The 14,490-nt window shown below is 46.0% G+C and overlaps 2 protein-coding genes and 1 long non-coding RNA gene across 14 annotated transcripts in view; 2 read left to right on the top strand and 1 right to left on the bottom strand.

Annotated features, from left to right (window-relative positions):
- The first annotated feature begins 472 nt into the window (after window positions 1-472).
- HNRNPDL (heterogeneous nuclear ribonucleoprotein D like) lies at window positions 473-5,005 on the top strand. Of its 6 annotated transcripts, none has more exons than XR_008466548.1 (9): window positions 473-668; window positions 1,156-1,324; window positions 1,413-1,574; window positions 1,853-1,984; window positions 2,103-2,217; window positions 3,068-3,235; window positions 3,456-3,553; window positions 3,941-4,041; window positions 4,738-5,005. XR_008466548.1 is itself a non-coding variant. In XM_054202331.1 (8 exons), exons 1-7 carry the CDS (start codon window positions 580-582, stop codon window positions 3,524-3,526), a joined length of 906 nt encoding a protein of 301 aa, XP_054058306.1. In that variant the 5' UTR covers window positions 473-579; the 3' UTR covers window positions 3,527-3,553; window positions 4,738-5,005. The 6 variants fall into 6 exon arrangements, 4 of the variants coding, with proteins under 4 accessions (XP_054058306.1, XP_054058305.1, XP_054058309.1 ...); XR_008466547.1 differs by having other exon boundaries at window positions 3,941-4,044; XM_054202331.1 differs by lacking the exon at window positions 3,941-4,041.
- On the bottom strand, window positions 4,890-6,640 carry LOC128909902 (uncharacterized). Its single transcript, XR_008466550.1, has 2 exons — window positions 6,391-6,640; window positions 4,890-5,226 (listed from the first exon to the last, which is right to left on the bottom strand). It is a non-coding gene; the product is annotated as an uncharacterized LOC128909902 (long non-coding RNA).
- Window positions 6,641-6,744: 104 nt separating this feature from the next.
- Window positions 6,745-14,490, top strand: part of HNRNPD (heterogeneous nuclear ribonucleoprotein D) — a 10,471-nt gene continuing 2,725 nt past the window's right edge. For all 7 annotated transcript variants that reach the window (XR_008466546.1, XM_054202326.1, XM_054202324.1 and 4 more), the window contains exons 1-5: window positions 6,745-7,109; window positions 11,009-11,177; window positions 11,994-12,155; window positions 13,310-13,441; window positions 14,324-14,423. Coding sequence is in view for 6 of the 7 variants with exons in the window: in XM_054202326.1 (XP_054058301.1) it covers window positions 6,913-7,109; window positions 11,009-11,177; window positions 11,994-12,155; window positions 13,310-13,441; window positions 14,324-14,423 (760 nt within the window). In the remaining variant the exon portion in view is untranslated. The remainder of the gene's footprint in view (window positions 7,110-11,008; window positions 11,178-11,993; window positions 12,156-13,309; window positions 13,442-14,323; window positions 14,424-14,490) is intronic.

The following is a 14,490-nucleotide window of genomic DNA, read 5'->3' as shown; positions in this document are numbered from 1 at the left end:
CGGCCCGCGGATCGCGGGAGTGAGTGAGCGAGCGAGCGAGGCGACGGCGCTCGGACCGCAGGCAGCGGGGAGTGCCGCGGTGCGCTGTGCCCCGCGCCCCCGCAGCCGCCGCCTCCTGAACGGGGTTTCTGGGTTGCACGTTACTCCCCCGGCTCCGGAGCACGCCTGTCCCGGTTTCCCGGTCCCCGTCCCCGCCCGGGGGCAGCGGCAACCCCGCCTCTGCCCAGGGCCTGCGGCGGCAAAGGGGGACACTGGCCAGGCGGAAAGGCGGGGCGGGCAGGGACAGCGGCTGCACGCCGCACTTGCACCCCGCCGCAGGGCGCGGCTGTACCGGCGCCGCTCACGGAGCGGCCGGGGCCGGGGCGCGGAGGGGGCGGCGGGCGGGTGCTGCATCCCTGTCGGAAGCCGCCAGGGGCGCTGTGACGCCAGGGAGAGGGGCAGCGCTGATTGGCTGCCGGCGCGGGTATATAAGAACGGCGCAGGCGGTGCCCGGATCTCTTCCGCCGCCATTTTCTTGCCGGCGCAGGTCTCCGCCGTCTCCGCCGCTCGCCTGAGCAGCCCCGCCGCCCTCGCCCCGCCATGGAGGACGCTACCGAGATGAGTGGCGGCCCGGAGGAGTTCGCCGAGGGCTCCAAGATCAACGCGAGCAAGAACCAGCAGGACGATGGGTAGGGCCGGGGGGGGTCGCGCCTCCATCTCCCTCACCCGCCCTCCCGAGTCGTGCGGGGGGGGAGGAAGGGGGGGGGCGGCGCGGGGCGGGGCCTCTCCCTCCCACGCCAATGGCCGCGCCCGCCTTTGTGTCCCGGGCGGTTGACCCAGTTTCCGTGGGGCGGGGCAGGGGGCTGCCAATCAGGGTGCCTGACGTCGCCGGCAGCCTATGGGGGTGCGCGCTCCTGCGGGCGGGGGGACGCGCGGGCCCGGCCCACGTGTAACGGCGAGGCCGGGTCGGGCCGGGACAGCCGCTGCGGCTCCCCCGGTGCCGCCCGGAGCAGCGGGCGCCGCTGTCAGGCCCTGCGAGCCGAGCCGAGGCGGGTGGCGGTGGCTTCCTGATCGCCTTTGGCTTGTGGCAGCCACGAGCGGGCTAGCTCCACGCGAGCATTTGCACCTAGCTGTGTGTGTACAGACGTGTATTCATATGTACTACTTGTGTTTCAGGAAAATGTTTATTGGAGGCCTCAGCTGGGACACCAGCAAGAAGGACTTGACAGAGTATCTCTCTCGGTTTGGCGAGGTTGTGGATTGTACGATTAAAACAGACCCAGTCACTGGGAGGTCGAGGGGGTTTGGGTTCGTGCTCTTCAAGGACGCTGCCAGTGTGGAGAAGGTGGGTGGATTTCTTGTGGATCGATGGCACAAAGCCTGCCTGTGTTATTGTAGTGATCTCAGACTTTGTTTCCTTGTGTGATTCTTAGGTGTTGGAACTGAAGGAACACAAACTGGATGGGAAGTTAATAGATCCTAAAAGGGCAAAAGCCCTAAAAGGGAAGGAGCCACCAAAAAAAGTGTTTGTTGGTGGGCTGAGTCCAGATACATCTGAAGAGCAGATTAAGGAGTACTTTGGCGCTTTTGGCGAGGTATAGTATAATGGCATATAAAACAGCTCTGGTTTTCACATGCAGTGTTGCCTCTGTCTTAAGACAGAAGAATTTGTGAGGGGAGAGCTGTCTCAGGCTTACATAAAACTGGGGATTGTTGAAACTATATGCATGTTAATGATTCCATAGTGTTGTGATGGACTGATTTATAACTATTAAAAGCACTTGGCATAGACATCAGACTGCCGAATGGTTTTGGTGGCATAAGAAATTGCTTACAGAGTTCCTGTGTTATCGATAGATACTTTTGATTTCAGATTGAAAACATTGAGCTTCCCATGGACACAAAGACGAATGAGAGGAGGGGCTTCTGTTTTATCACATACACAGATGAAGAGCCAGTAAAGAAGTTACTAGAAAGCAGATACCATCAAATTGGTTCAGGCAAGGTATGGAAGCTCTTGTTTCTTAGCATGTGCAATAGAACATCTCTGTAGTGTTCCCTGAAAGCTACTTACAAAATGGTCTTGAAATTCTTGATGAGTTAAAGAACTTCTGTCTTTACAGTGTGAGATAAAAGTAGCACAGCCCAAAGAGGTATACAGGCAACAGCAGCAACAGCAGAAAGGAGGAAAAAGCAATGCGTCTGGTGGACGAGGAGGTGGAAGGGGGCGTGGACGGGGTGAGTGTTTTGGATGTTGAAATTAATGTAAATGTTTAAGTATCCGTACCAAACACTAAGGTGTTTGTAGATATACCAAGTTTCAGGCTGCATGCAGATCTCACGTTTAAATTGAATGTAGAAAGTACCCTGATAGGAAATGGTATTTTGGTGGTTGTGATTGCTTGTGAAAACTTAATCTCTTCTTGCTTTGCTTGCATTCAAGTGGTAAAGTGGTAAGCTGGATGTAGGGTGCTTTTGTATACCAGCAGTTGACAGAATAACTAAATGGGTAGTGCAGTTATCCTTTCACACAAAGGGGTACACTATTAGTTGGCTCATGGGCAAGAAAGCATGAGCTGTTTGCTAAAGAGGAAGACAAGTCTCTTTGCTACACCTTGCACATAGATGAGAAGTAATAAACTGTTACGTTAAAGGTTAATGCATCTCAGTCTTAAAAAGTCAAGCAGTCACAACCAACACAATGCAGTAAAGCTGATCCTATGGTATAACTTAGTGTTCGGGCAATTAATGATACAAAATGGAAGTTAAAACAGCAGGAGCTGCTGTGGGGCATGCCTTCAGTATTATGTTGGTTTGTTTTTCCTGGCTGTTCCATGAGCAGGACTACCTGCTGTGTTTCTCTAATGTTGTTGGGGGATAAGACCTTATGATACATCTCTTATATCTAAATGAGATGCCTTGATTCTTTTAGAAAATTATTTTTCTTGGGTTCTTGAGAAGGTAACAGGATTCTTCCAGGTAATAGTTCTGGCATAAAAAGATTGCCATCAGAAGTTAGATGAAGTGGCATAGAAGGAGGAATGAAATAATAAGTTCTGTAACTTAGAAATGCTATACTTGGTTTCAGGTCAGGGACAAAACTGGAATCAAGGATTTAATAACTACTATGATCAAGGATATGGAAACTATAATAGCGCTTATAGTGATCAAAGTTACAGTGGCTATGGAGGATATGACTACTCTGGGTACAACTATCCTAATTATGGATATGGGCCAGGATACACAGATTACAGTGGTAAGTGGTTTTGATGTCATTCCAGATAATAATAGCATGCATCTTTGAACAGGGGCCTCTGTTAACTTAGTAATTGTTCTGTAACACCTCTTACTCCTAACACATGGCTGTAAAGAGTAGCCCTGTTGGTGTACTGTATAGGAACAATCTCCTTCAGAGTGTTGGATATTAATCTTAATGGTTCTGGGTTGTTTTTTTTTTTTCCCCGTGTTCTCTACAGGTCAACAAAGCACATATGGAAAGGCATCCCGTGGTGGCGGCAATCACCAAAACAACTACCAGCCGTACTAAAGCAGTACCTAGTACTTGAGGAAACAGGTGTGTACATGAGTGCAAGGTCTACTCTGAGTATGTCTAATGTAATTTAAAGATCAATAGACAAATGAAGAGTAAAAACTTGCGTAGCATGACTTTTCCTTTAATTAAGCTTTTGTTAACTTAAAAAAAAATACTTTTTTTTTTTTAAACCAGCTTTGCCTACAGTGTCTATAGATCTTTAACTTTGTAAAAATGTGACTTTATCTTCTTTAGTACTTCAGAAAAACATAAGAGTTTTTCTGTTTTGCGTTGTGTACCAGGTGGTCTAGAGGAATAATTAAACTTATTAGAAGTATTAACAGGTAAAGTACTGAAATGGGTACAACTTAAGGAAAACAAGAATGTTGTCTTCTAACTCTGACATTATACCTTGTTTGTACCCGCCAGCGGGAACTTCATTGCAGGCCGTGTGTCACCCTGACCACGTCTATCTCTGGGGTCGCACGTTGCAGGCAGAGCGCAAGGCATACACCAGAAAACGCTGTCCTGTGGTATGGTCTCTTCCAACTTCATGTACCAGCGTAAAGATTAAAGTGGAAAACTTCAGACTTTGGCTTCTTTTTTTTAATCTTTTTGGAGATTAAGTGTCTTAACTTAAATGGTTTTTTACAGGAGTTAAAGTACATAAATGCCTTTACAGCTTAATCATTTGGTCTTCTGTTTAGTGTTGTATTTCAATTGTGGAACCTCATTTTAAGTGTGCATTCTTTAAGATTTAATGCTTGCTTTTTTCTTTTTATAGCTAATAGTGAAATCTGCAAACCAAAACGAACTTTTAAATCTGGAAAAACATTAAAGATCATATGCACGTGGACCGTTTGACCTAAATCACTCTGACTTGTGTTTGCACAGCAGTCATTTAGATGGATAAACAAATAATCAGAAACCCTTTTGGCAGTATTTGGAGTGAAAAAAACACTGATCCAGAGCCTGATCAATACTCTAAATTGGATGTGTGGTGTTCTGGAACAGCTTCCTAAATGGGCTGAATGGCTGTATTTGGGAAGATAAATTACTGATGGGTAACAAAACCTCTTGTGTTACCTTAATAAATATGCATATGATCTTTAACAGTGAAGAAAGGAATATATAGACGACTTAAAGCAGTTCATGAAAATGGACCTTTTAACGATCCTTGTAGTAACTTGCACAGATCTGACATACATTTTTGTCTTGATTTTTAGGTAGAGATACTGCAACAAAGCCATCTTGCGGCGCATCGTGAGTGAATGGAGGGTGTTCTTCATGAGAGGAAATGACTATTTTGTAAAAGACTTTTAGTGTACGACACAACTGTGTCCAACTGTACATAGCGGCTGACTAGTTTTCTTTTATGGTTTTTACTTTCTTTTTGCCATTCATGTTATGACACAATGTGGACTTGTGTTTATACAAACTTTATTTGTATAATTTCATGTTAAAGGATTCTCTAATAAATGCTTACTTAAGTGATTGTGTAGTCTTGCTGTTGGCTGTCAGCGTACAGTGGTATAACTATACTTTTAGATGTATAGAAGGGCAGGTACCTCTCTGGAGATCATAAATGGCTCAAGATAGGTGACGATGTATATGGGTCAGTACAGCCCACTCCTTTTCCTGACCCGTCTTAAGAGAGCACCAGAGCGCCTTGAGTTAGCATCACTGTGGAAGACTGCAGAATTGCCTCTTGCCAGCTGCAGAAAAGAGGAGAGAGTGGTTCTATGGCACAATACTGCCAATTTCATACATCTCAAGGGAGGGGCCTAGAGCTACAGCAGCACCTTTTTTATGCTGATCGCTCAGCACTGCTTGAGGGGTTGGAGGTTGAGATCTGTATCACCTTTCAAGGTTTTTCAAGCACTCAGGTTCTACAGTAACTTCATTATGTACCTAGAGCAACTGCTCCCTGTCTATTCCAATTCCAAGCAGAAGATTACAAGTTCCTGAACTTCAGGGTTAGCAATTAATTTCTGTACAAGTTGGGACCTATTCTTTCACGTTAAATCCTGTACTGGACTCTTTTCAGCCGGACCAGAAAATGGGTTTCCCGTCTTGTGTATACTAGCAAACAACATAACGAGCCTAAATGAATGACTGCCGGAGAAGGGAAGATGTTTTAACCAGCAGGTTGTTTTCTGAATAGAAGAGCTGGGATGGGTAAGTGAGCATACATGTTCTGCCTGAAGCCAAAGGATTGCAGCAGTCCGGTTTGTTTTTTTTTCCTCAGCACAAGTATCTAGCTAGGCATGCATCAAAAATAAATCTTGTTTGTTAGGACAGTAAAGTGAAATGTGAGTAGCTAATTTACAGGGGAGACTTGTCTTGCAAACTTCAAAGGGTGTAGTTTGGGTAGAGGTTTCTCTCCAAAAGTTTCCAAACCAGAATTTCAGCGTTTATTTCTCCTAGGCAGCTGGGTATTTTATTTTTGTCTCCTGTCATGCAGAAGAGCTACATACCATAACTGCTCTGGGTTAAGCAGTTGCTAGATCTGGGGAGGTTTCTGTCATCTTGGCGATTAGGTCGGATGCGAGAAGGCCGGCATCGCTGCCCACCAACTAAAGAAACAGCGCGGGGCGGCTGAGAGGAGCGACTGCGTGCCTGACCCTGCTCCCGACTTTTCCAGAGCGCAGCTGGACGCGGAAGCTGCTCTTATCAGCAGCACCTCCGGGTGGCTGCAAGCACTGCTTTACTTTTGCCGCTAGAACAGGGCTTTGCTATTACACCTGTTTGTTAATATACCAACCCCCCCCCACACTTCCCCAAATTTTACTTCGATTTCTAGCCATTCATGTTTTAAATTTAAAAGCGACTTTTTCGTTTGTTTCTTTTTTTTTTTGGCAAAAGCTTCATTTCGGTACCTTCAGGCGCCGGGTGCTCCACGGCGTGTCCGTGGGTTGCGAGGCGCCCAGGAGCCCAGCGCAGGCCGGCCCTGCCATCCCGGGTCCCCGCAAGGTTCGCGGAGCCGCCCCTGCCAGGCGCCCGCCCGGCCTCACGACGAGCCGCCGCTCGCCTCGGGCCCCGCTCCGCAGCGGCCGCCCGAAACCCCTCGGAGCCCCGGTGTTGGCGGTAGGTCGCACCCATGGGCAACGGCCACCAACCGCCCCGGCGACGGCGCACCCGCCCGCGCCGTCTCCCCGGGAGGCGGTGTCACGTGACCGCGCCCACGGTGCTCCTTCCGTCCGCCATTTTAGGTTGGGTCGGTGGCGGCGCCATTAAAAAAAGCGAGCGAAAGGAGGAGGGCTCCGCGCTCTCGTGCCGTCGCCGGGGCCGAGGCCGCGAGCGGGGCCGGGGCCTCGGCGGGGAAGCGGTAGCGGGGCCGAGGGCGGCGGGCGGTCGCCGGCCGGCCGGCGCGGGTCAGCCGCAGCGGCGGCGGCGTCACCATGTCGGAGCAGCAGTTCGCCATGGACTCGGCGTCGGCGGGCGCCGGAGGCAGCTCGGCCGAGCCCACGGAGCAGCCTGAGGGTCTGGTGGGGACTGGGGCGGGAGGCACCGACGGGGGAGGCGGCGGCGGTGGCGGCGGCGGGATCGAGTCTGAGGGAGCCAAGATCGACGCCAGCAAGAACGAGGAGGACGAGGGGTGAGCAGCGGGGGCGGCGCGGGCGCCCCGCGGCGTATTGTCTCCGGCGACGTCCTGCTGGGGCGGGCGGCGGGGTCCGACACCCCTTCGCTCGGCCCGGCCCCGCTTGCCGCCCTGTTTGTTTACTTGGCGCCGCGGCGACGTCACGTACCGGGCCGGGCCGGCGGGGGCGGGCCGCCGGCGGGGCTGGGGCACCTCCGCCTTCCTGTTTGCGGGGGCACTGGGGCGTGCGGAGCGGGCGAGAGGCCACCGCGACGCCACAGGCACCGCGGCGCTCCGGCGGCGGGGGGGCGTGCCGCTGCTCCCCCCGGAACGGAACGGAGCGGATCGGGCGGTGGTTGGCGGCTGACCTGGAGGCTGCGAACCTGAACGCGACCGGGGGGCCTGGCGTGCGCTTGGAAAGCGCGGCCGGGTCGGTAGCTGGTTTGCTCTTCGGTATTGCAGGGAGCCGGGGGCGATACCGTGCTCTGTTTCGAAATTAGCGGGAGCGGCGCTGTCAACGGAGCTCCGAATGCTGTTGTCAAATGGGGAAAGTTCCGTGCCCCTGCCGGCCAAATCCCACGGCCGTTGGCAGTGGCTGGACGTGAGGCGTACATCTGGCGTGATGTGTGCCGAACTGCAAACTTCTTTTTGTTGTTTTTCAGGATTTCTTTTCTAAAAGTTAGCACACAGTGTGTGTGTGTTAAGGACTGTAACTCAATGTAACCAAACGCTCAGGTTGCAATCACTTAGTGCTGCCCTATGTTGCAGACAAACATAAATGATACGTCAGTTGCGTATCAGTGAGGGGCAGGAGGCACCTTGACTTTCCCACCCTAAGCCATTCCTCCTCTTCCGTGAAGAAGGTTACTTTAGGTAGCAGCTTAAGAACGAAGGCAGCTTTTGCTCTTCTAAGGGCTTCTGCCTGATGCTTCGCATAGGGCAGTATCACTTTCATATAGCATGTAAAGTTCACGTATAATAAATCCAGTTACAGGACAGGCTGTTGCTGTGTGCTGTCTCCTGTCAGGCAAATAAGTAGCTCAAGCTGCAGGTCTGTTTTTGATGAAGGCAGAAAATAAACTCGATAAAGGAACACTAGCTACTGTGTCCTGTAGAGAATTGCTGCAAAACCTTCCTGAGCGTCATCTTCCTTCCCAATAACCTGGGATGTTGCTGCAAGCCCGGAACCTTTTTGAGTGTTTTGCTAGGGTTAGTGAAAACTTAGAATGTTTTTGTTACTTCTTACATGCTCTTAATGGCTTTAAGTACCTTTGGAATTTGCATATTTGTTTTACTTTTTGTCTTTGAATACGTACCTATTAAAGGGTTTTCATGAGGAAGCCCATCTTCTTTGAGTCAATGCAGCCTAGAAGAAGTTGTCACTGAGTGGGGCAGTGACTACATGTAGCATACATTGAGTTGTACTTTAGTTCAGTCTTTTGACCTGTGAGTTCTCACGGGTAATGCTGTACAGGAAACAAAATATTTTGAGAGCCCTCTTGGTAGTAGAGGGAAAACAGCACATCTTTGGTAGCTGCTGGATGTGGGTACATTGGTGTTTCCTTTGCGTTAGGAAAAGTGTCATCAGGAAAAAACAGTGCACAGATTGTCGTACACTCAGATCTCCTCGTTGAGAACTGTAGACTTGAGAAATACACAATTTGGCAACTGTCAGGCAATTTCCTGACTAGCCTGTTGGAAGAAAGCCAAAGCCACTAGTCACAGTGATGTCTGTGCTCTGTTTAATTAAGTCTGAAAGCTTTCCCAGTACACTTCTGGTAACTTATTTTGGAAAACTCTTACGTGCTGATGTGACTTACACCAGCAAAACTGTGCTTTGGGAAATGTACGTAAGCTTTTGACAGCACTGTGACATCGCACCTTGTTTGTTTGGTGCGCTCACCTTTGTGTTGTAGCCTTGATCTGACCTCAGTTTTGGAGTGGAGCTGTAGTTTGTAAGCTTCTGTAGTGGCAAGCTGAAGCAGTCACATTTTGCTGCTCTGTAACTGGATTCACAGATGCAGTTATTGCATGGTGGGAAGAAAATCCTTCAGAGGGCTGTCGGTTTGAAACTTGTGTTCTTGGTGTGTCATGTCCTTAGTGATACAGAGCAGGGTTTTGTGTGTTAATGTTGATTGTTCATTAAGAACAATAAAAAGAAAATAATATATAATAAACATAAAAAATATGTTTATGTTAATGGTTTATTAATAACTGTAAACCAGGTGTTTTATATGTCACGTAGCAAGTGTATGTTCGGTAGTAACTGCTGAAGTATCACTATCCCCCTGTGTGTCAGAAATACAGTGCTGCATCCTCTGCATGTGTTCTGTTTTGCTTCTTAAAAAAAACACACACAAAACAAACAAAAAGAAACTTAATGATGGATGAACACAAGGACGCAAAGCATCCTTTGAATTACTATCCGTATTGCTATGAGGCTGCTGGTTTACCAGGGTGGACCATTATTTCCATATTGGTCCTGAAGACACTTAAGATGTCACACTGGAAAGGGCTTTTGGTGCTTTGTTGAAGAGAGATCTGGAACTAATAGGAAAAGTGGACAAAGGGATGGGAAATCTGTTCTCCTGTTTATAGACTTCAAGACTCTATAGAAGCATCTGAAGCTGCTGAACCCCCACATCTGTATAGAGGTTGGATATGTTTGTTAGAAGCTGAATGCTCTTGTTAATTCTGTAAGAGCACAGCTAATTCAACAGAGTTAGTTCACATGGGCGGCTTTTGATTTGAGAGAATTCGGCTTGTGAAAGTACAACACGATTGTACTCAATTGGCAGAAATATTTGCCTGTGTGTGGAAACTGGAGGAGTTGAAAACATGCTACAGTGGTTTTCCAGGTTTTCTGATAACTGCGTATGTGACTGTGGAATAAGTTGGTACAGTGAAAATGGACAAAGCTTTGTAGAAAGTGTTTTTTATAGATCATAACAGATCATACTTTTTGTTTTGAGCCCACTGTAAAATCTTCTTTACCAATATTAGAAGAGATAATCTCAAATAAAATCCTCTTTTAAATGGGTGCATAAGCCCTATGCCTAATAACTAAAAATGCTTCATTTGTGTGCATACTGGCTTGATCTTTAGTTCATGCGAATCATGAAGTGTTTCCTCTTGAGACACAGCGGTTCTTGGTATTTTTATTTTTTTAAATTTTTTTTATGGCTTACTAATGTGATGGGGTGGCCATGATTTGATTCCAAGCTTCCAGCGTACTTTTGAAAATACAAGTCATTATCAGAGTTACCCGCTGTGCATGTTTGCCCAGCAACACCGGTTTTGTAGGGGGAAGATCATTAGGAAGATGTTCTTGTGGTTGTATTGGATTATGCCAGGTGTTTATATCATGGTTTTGGGAGGAAAGATAAGTTTTGACCTTCCAATAGTTTGCTTTTTTACTGCTTTCTGGGGAAGGCGACTTAACTAAACTAACTTTCTTTGTTTTAGTTTACTAATATCGGCATATGTCCAGTCCAAACTAGTACATAAATGCTTCCGTTTAACTGCACTGCTTTATAAATGTATTCTGCCTGTGTTTGTTTCATAAACAGCTGTGTGGAGGCTCTGCAGGTAACTAAATGGAATTAAGCCTGTGGTGGGTCAGTAGTGGTGGGGATGCAACGAAGTAGTAAAATATGTTTTTGTCACTCTGTAGTTTCTTGGGATAGTAGAGTAAGCGACTGCAGTGGAAGATGGTGCAAAACTTTTGTGTACATGTAAGTTTGTATCTAATCTGGACAGGATCATTTAAGCAGGTTCTCAAAAAGTGCAGGCCTGTTTGTGGAGGGTCACTGATAAAATTCTGCTATTCCTTACATTAGGTAACTGAGCTTAAAAAGCTTGACAGTACAGGATTTTGTGTAAGACACATTAATGGAGTAACCGTTTTGTCTTAACAGGAAAATGTTTATTGGCGGCCTTAGCTGGGACACTACAAAGAAAGATCTGAAGGACTATTTCTCTAAATTCGGTGAAGTTGTAGACTGCACTCTGAAGTTAGATCCCATCACTGGGCGATCGAGAGGCTTCGGCTTTGTACTCTTCAAAGAATCGGAGAGCGTAGATAAGGTAGTATTAATGTAATGAAACATCATGTTCAATTTTAGGTAGCAAAGATACAGCACTCAGATGATTGTATGCGTAGTTGTTTGTATGTGATCTGTTAAAGATGACTCTGGGATACAATATACTTAAGATGCTTATTGAAATGGTTTTTTTCCAAAACTGTCTTGCTCATGATGCAGTGGCCAGGACCAGCACTGGTTCCCAAAGTGTGTCTTTGGATACATATAGGGAAGTATACTGCAAGCCACTGGACTTGAGCACTTTAAAAAAACTGTGTATAAATGTCTGCTGCCTACTACGTGAAAGCAGTAGTTTACAAGGAACTTTAAATCTTTGCATTCCGGAGCTGCAATGTGAACCCCTAGAGTGGAGCCATTGGCTTTGATAGATTTGGGATTTATCCAAGTAAAAATTAGCTGTTAACCTTTCTAAAATGCTGTTGACACAGCACACTGAAAAGTTTTCACCTTCATTGATCTTTGGCGGTATCTAAAATACAGATTCTTTACTTTGTGAGGTTTGGTGTTGGGATTGCTGAGTACTTTCTGAGAAACATTACATGCTCTTACTTCCCTTGAGTGGTATGTGGCTCCAGGTGACTCCTGAAGTGCTTTATCAGAACTGTCTATGTCAGTGGATAGTGATCAAAATATGAAACTATTTGGTTTTGTGCAACAAATTATTGCTGTCATCAAAGTATTGAAATGGAGGTGATAACATTAGCATAAACTAAGCATAAAAGTAACTGGGCCTTGCTGAAAACATCAGTGAAACATTTAGCTTGAACCGTGAGTAAGATTGTGTTTTAATTTTCCACAGGTCATGGACCAGAAAGAACACAAGCTGAATGGAAAAGTCATTGATCCAAAAAGAGCTAAAGCCATGAAAACAAAAGAACCCGTTAAAAAGATTTTTGTTGGGGGCTTATCTCCAGACACGCCTGAGGAGAAAATAAGGGAATATTTTGGAGGTTTTGGTGAGGTATGTGGTGAAATAAACTGCTTATGCTTGTAGAACTTGTTCTGTCTTCACACATTTAGTAATAAATAGTAGCCCCCAAATGCAACCTGCATGCACGCTACTGTAAACTTAATGGCCAGTGTAGGTCCACGTGTCTTAGTAGTCAGAATTTTAATGATAAGGGTATTAATTACAGGCTTTGAGTTTTATAAACTGGTTTAATGGAAGGAGGAGCTGGGATAAGTCAGAGAGTCAGGAACTGATTCATGGTATGTCTGACAGTCTTGACTGGGACAGGCATGGGAGGCAATGTTTTTGAGCATGCTGCTTTGGTCAGTTGGGTGAGATGCTCTTCAGCCACCTAGCTGATCTGCAATGGCACAGGTTCAGACACCTTGCCTGAGTTCTGGGCGACAGTGTAGTCTCTGTCCCCAGTTTTTGGTGGTGCAGATGAACAAAGTATCACTGCAGTCCTTAAAAGCTGGCCTTGTACAAGCTTGGTACAGCTGCTGCTTCCCTATTAGTTCTCAGATGTTGCCAGCATCAGGTCATGACACCTCTGTTGTCAGGGAATTCGGTTGTCAAATACCTGTAATCTTACTGCCTTACAGACAGTTCCCCTGGACTATAGACTTTACTGTTTGCCTAGACTGAAGTCTCGTGTGCTATATGTAAGGAGACCTTTACTCTGTGTTTATAGTCAGGCATAAAATTCGTCCTGTTTAACATACAATTTTAGCAGCATTGTGGATGAACAGAACTATGCACTTACACAGAGCTAAATCTTTTTCATACAAAACTTGGAGGTTTAGATCTGCTCAAGATTTGAAACACCTAGTTAGTTCAGTCTCAACTGAGTTAAAACTGAAAGTCAAACTGGGACTATTTATCTGGCACAGCTGAAGTATTCTTTGTGCATCCTATTTTGTATGAGTTCCTGAATGGGCAAATGATACTATTAGAGGAAAAAAAATCTCTTACACAATTATGAGCACTATTTCTAGTCAAGGTGATGTTCGTGATGTTCATGGTTTCTATTGATGTAAAGCCCTATGAAGGAGGCACATTATCATATTCAAGTTAAATAATTGCAGTTGACAAATACGACCTGTTGCAAACATTTTTAAGTGTCATGAATGGTAGGATAAAAGACAAAAATCTCTGTCTTCTACCAGGTTGAATCGATAGAGCTACCTATGGATAACAAGACGAACAAGAGGCGTGGATTTTGCTTCATTACTTTCAAGGAGGAGGAACCAGTGAAGAAAATAATGGAAAAGAAATACCACAATGTTGGGCTTAGTAAAGTAGGTGGAGTTCTTCCTAGAGAAACTGAACAGGATAATAGTCTGAAAGTACCTATAAGCATTATTTCTCACATGTAGACATTAAGCCTATGTAGTATTTAAATAGGTGCTAGGAATAGGTTATTGTAATCTTAACTTCTGAGCTGAGGGGGTTTACAGTGAGGTTTTGTACTGCACCCCTGTGGGGCAAGGGCTGAGCCACAGCATATGTGTTCATTGTGAAGCTCCCACGTTCTCTAGCTGCGTGGTCTCAGTGCTGTGTCACTGATCTGCTGTATCAGGCTGCATCATGTTTTCCTGGTACCTGGATCTTTGTGTGTTTAATGTGGAAATATTTTGTTGTTTTTAACAAAATATCAATTTATCTTAGAGTGCTTCCAAAACTGAAATGAAAGGGGAAGTTAGGCTTTCTTGTTGGAAGCTAACGTTCCTTTCAGAAACCTGCTTGAAATTCAACCTAGTAACAAAACCTCAAATCATAGCTAGCCTCTTCCTTATTGTATGAATATGTAGTGGAAGCTTCAGAACAGAGTTGAGTAAAAATGTTGACCATACTTTTGTAACTCGGATTTGATTTCACTTTTCTCAGATAAATAGACCTCAGAGGTCTATTTCAAAGGGAAAACAGAAAGACATGCAAAGAAGCAAGCATTCTTTTCAGAATCTGTTCTACTGGCAGAAAATCAGGAAACTTAGAATGTTTTTATAACTCCAGTGTCTTACAGCTATTTCCAAGTTGGAGAGTGTAAGCTATCCATTTTTTTTCAAGGAGAGAACTAGGATGACCAATTCCTATTTTCTGCTTAGTGTTCTGTAAGTTTAAGAATGGTTTTTGGGGGTTATCTTTGCTAATTGGATTTGACTTTAACTTTCTGTTTCCAGTGTGAAATAAAAGTAGCCATGTCAAAGGAACAGTATCAGCAGCAGCAGCAGTGGGGGAGTCGAGGAGGATTTGTCGGAAGAGCTCGAGGAAGAGGTGGAGGTAAGCTTGCACTGCTGTGGTATTGGAACCCAAGGGGCTCGCTTGAATGAGAGCAAGTCTCCTGCAG

Source organism: Rissa tridactyla, chromosome 5 (assembly GCF_028500815.1).
Source record: "Rissa tridactyla isolate bRisTri1 chromosome 5, bRisTri1.patW.cur.20221130, whole genome shotgun sequence".
Lineage (NCBI taxonomy): Eukaryota > Metazoa > Chordata > Aves > Charadriiformes > Laridae > Rissa > Rissa tridactyla.
The sequence above is the reverse complement of the archived record's forward strand: the minus strand, read 5'-3'. Positions and strand labels throughout refer to the sequence as shown.

Bases quoted from the DNA above. Each gene is read 5' to 3' on its own strand.
- HNRNPDL (XM_054202331.1), top strand. From the start codon at position 580: ATGGAGGACGCTACCGAGATGAGTGGCGGCCCGGAGGAGTTCGCCGAG. The intron at 2,218-3,067 runs GTGAGTGTTTTG...ACTTGGTTTCAG, and splicing joins TGGAAGGGGGCGTGGACGGG to GTCAGGGACAAAACTGGAAT. The intron at 3,236-3,455 runs GTAAGTGGTTTT...TGTTCTCTACAG, and splicing joins AGGATACACAGATTACAGTG to GTCAACAAAGCACATATGGA.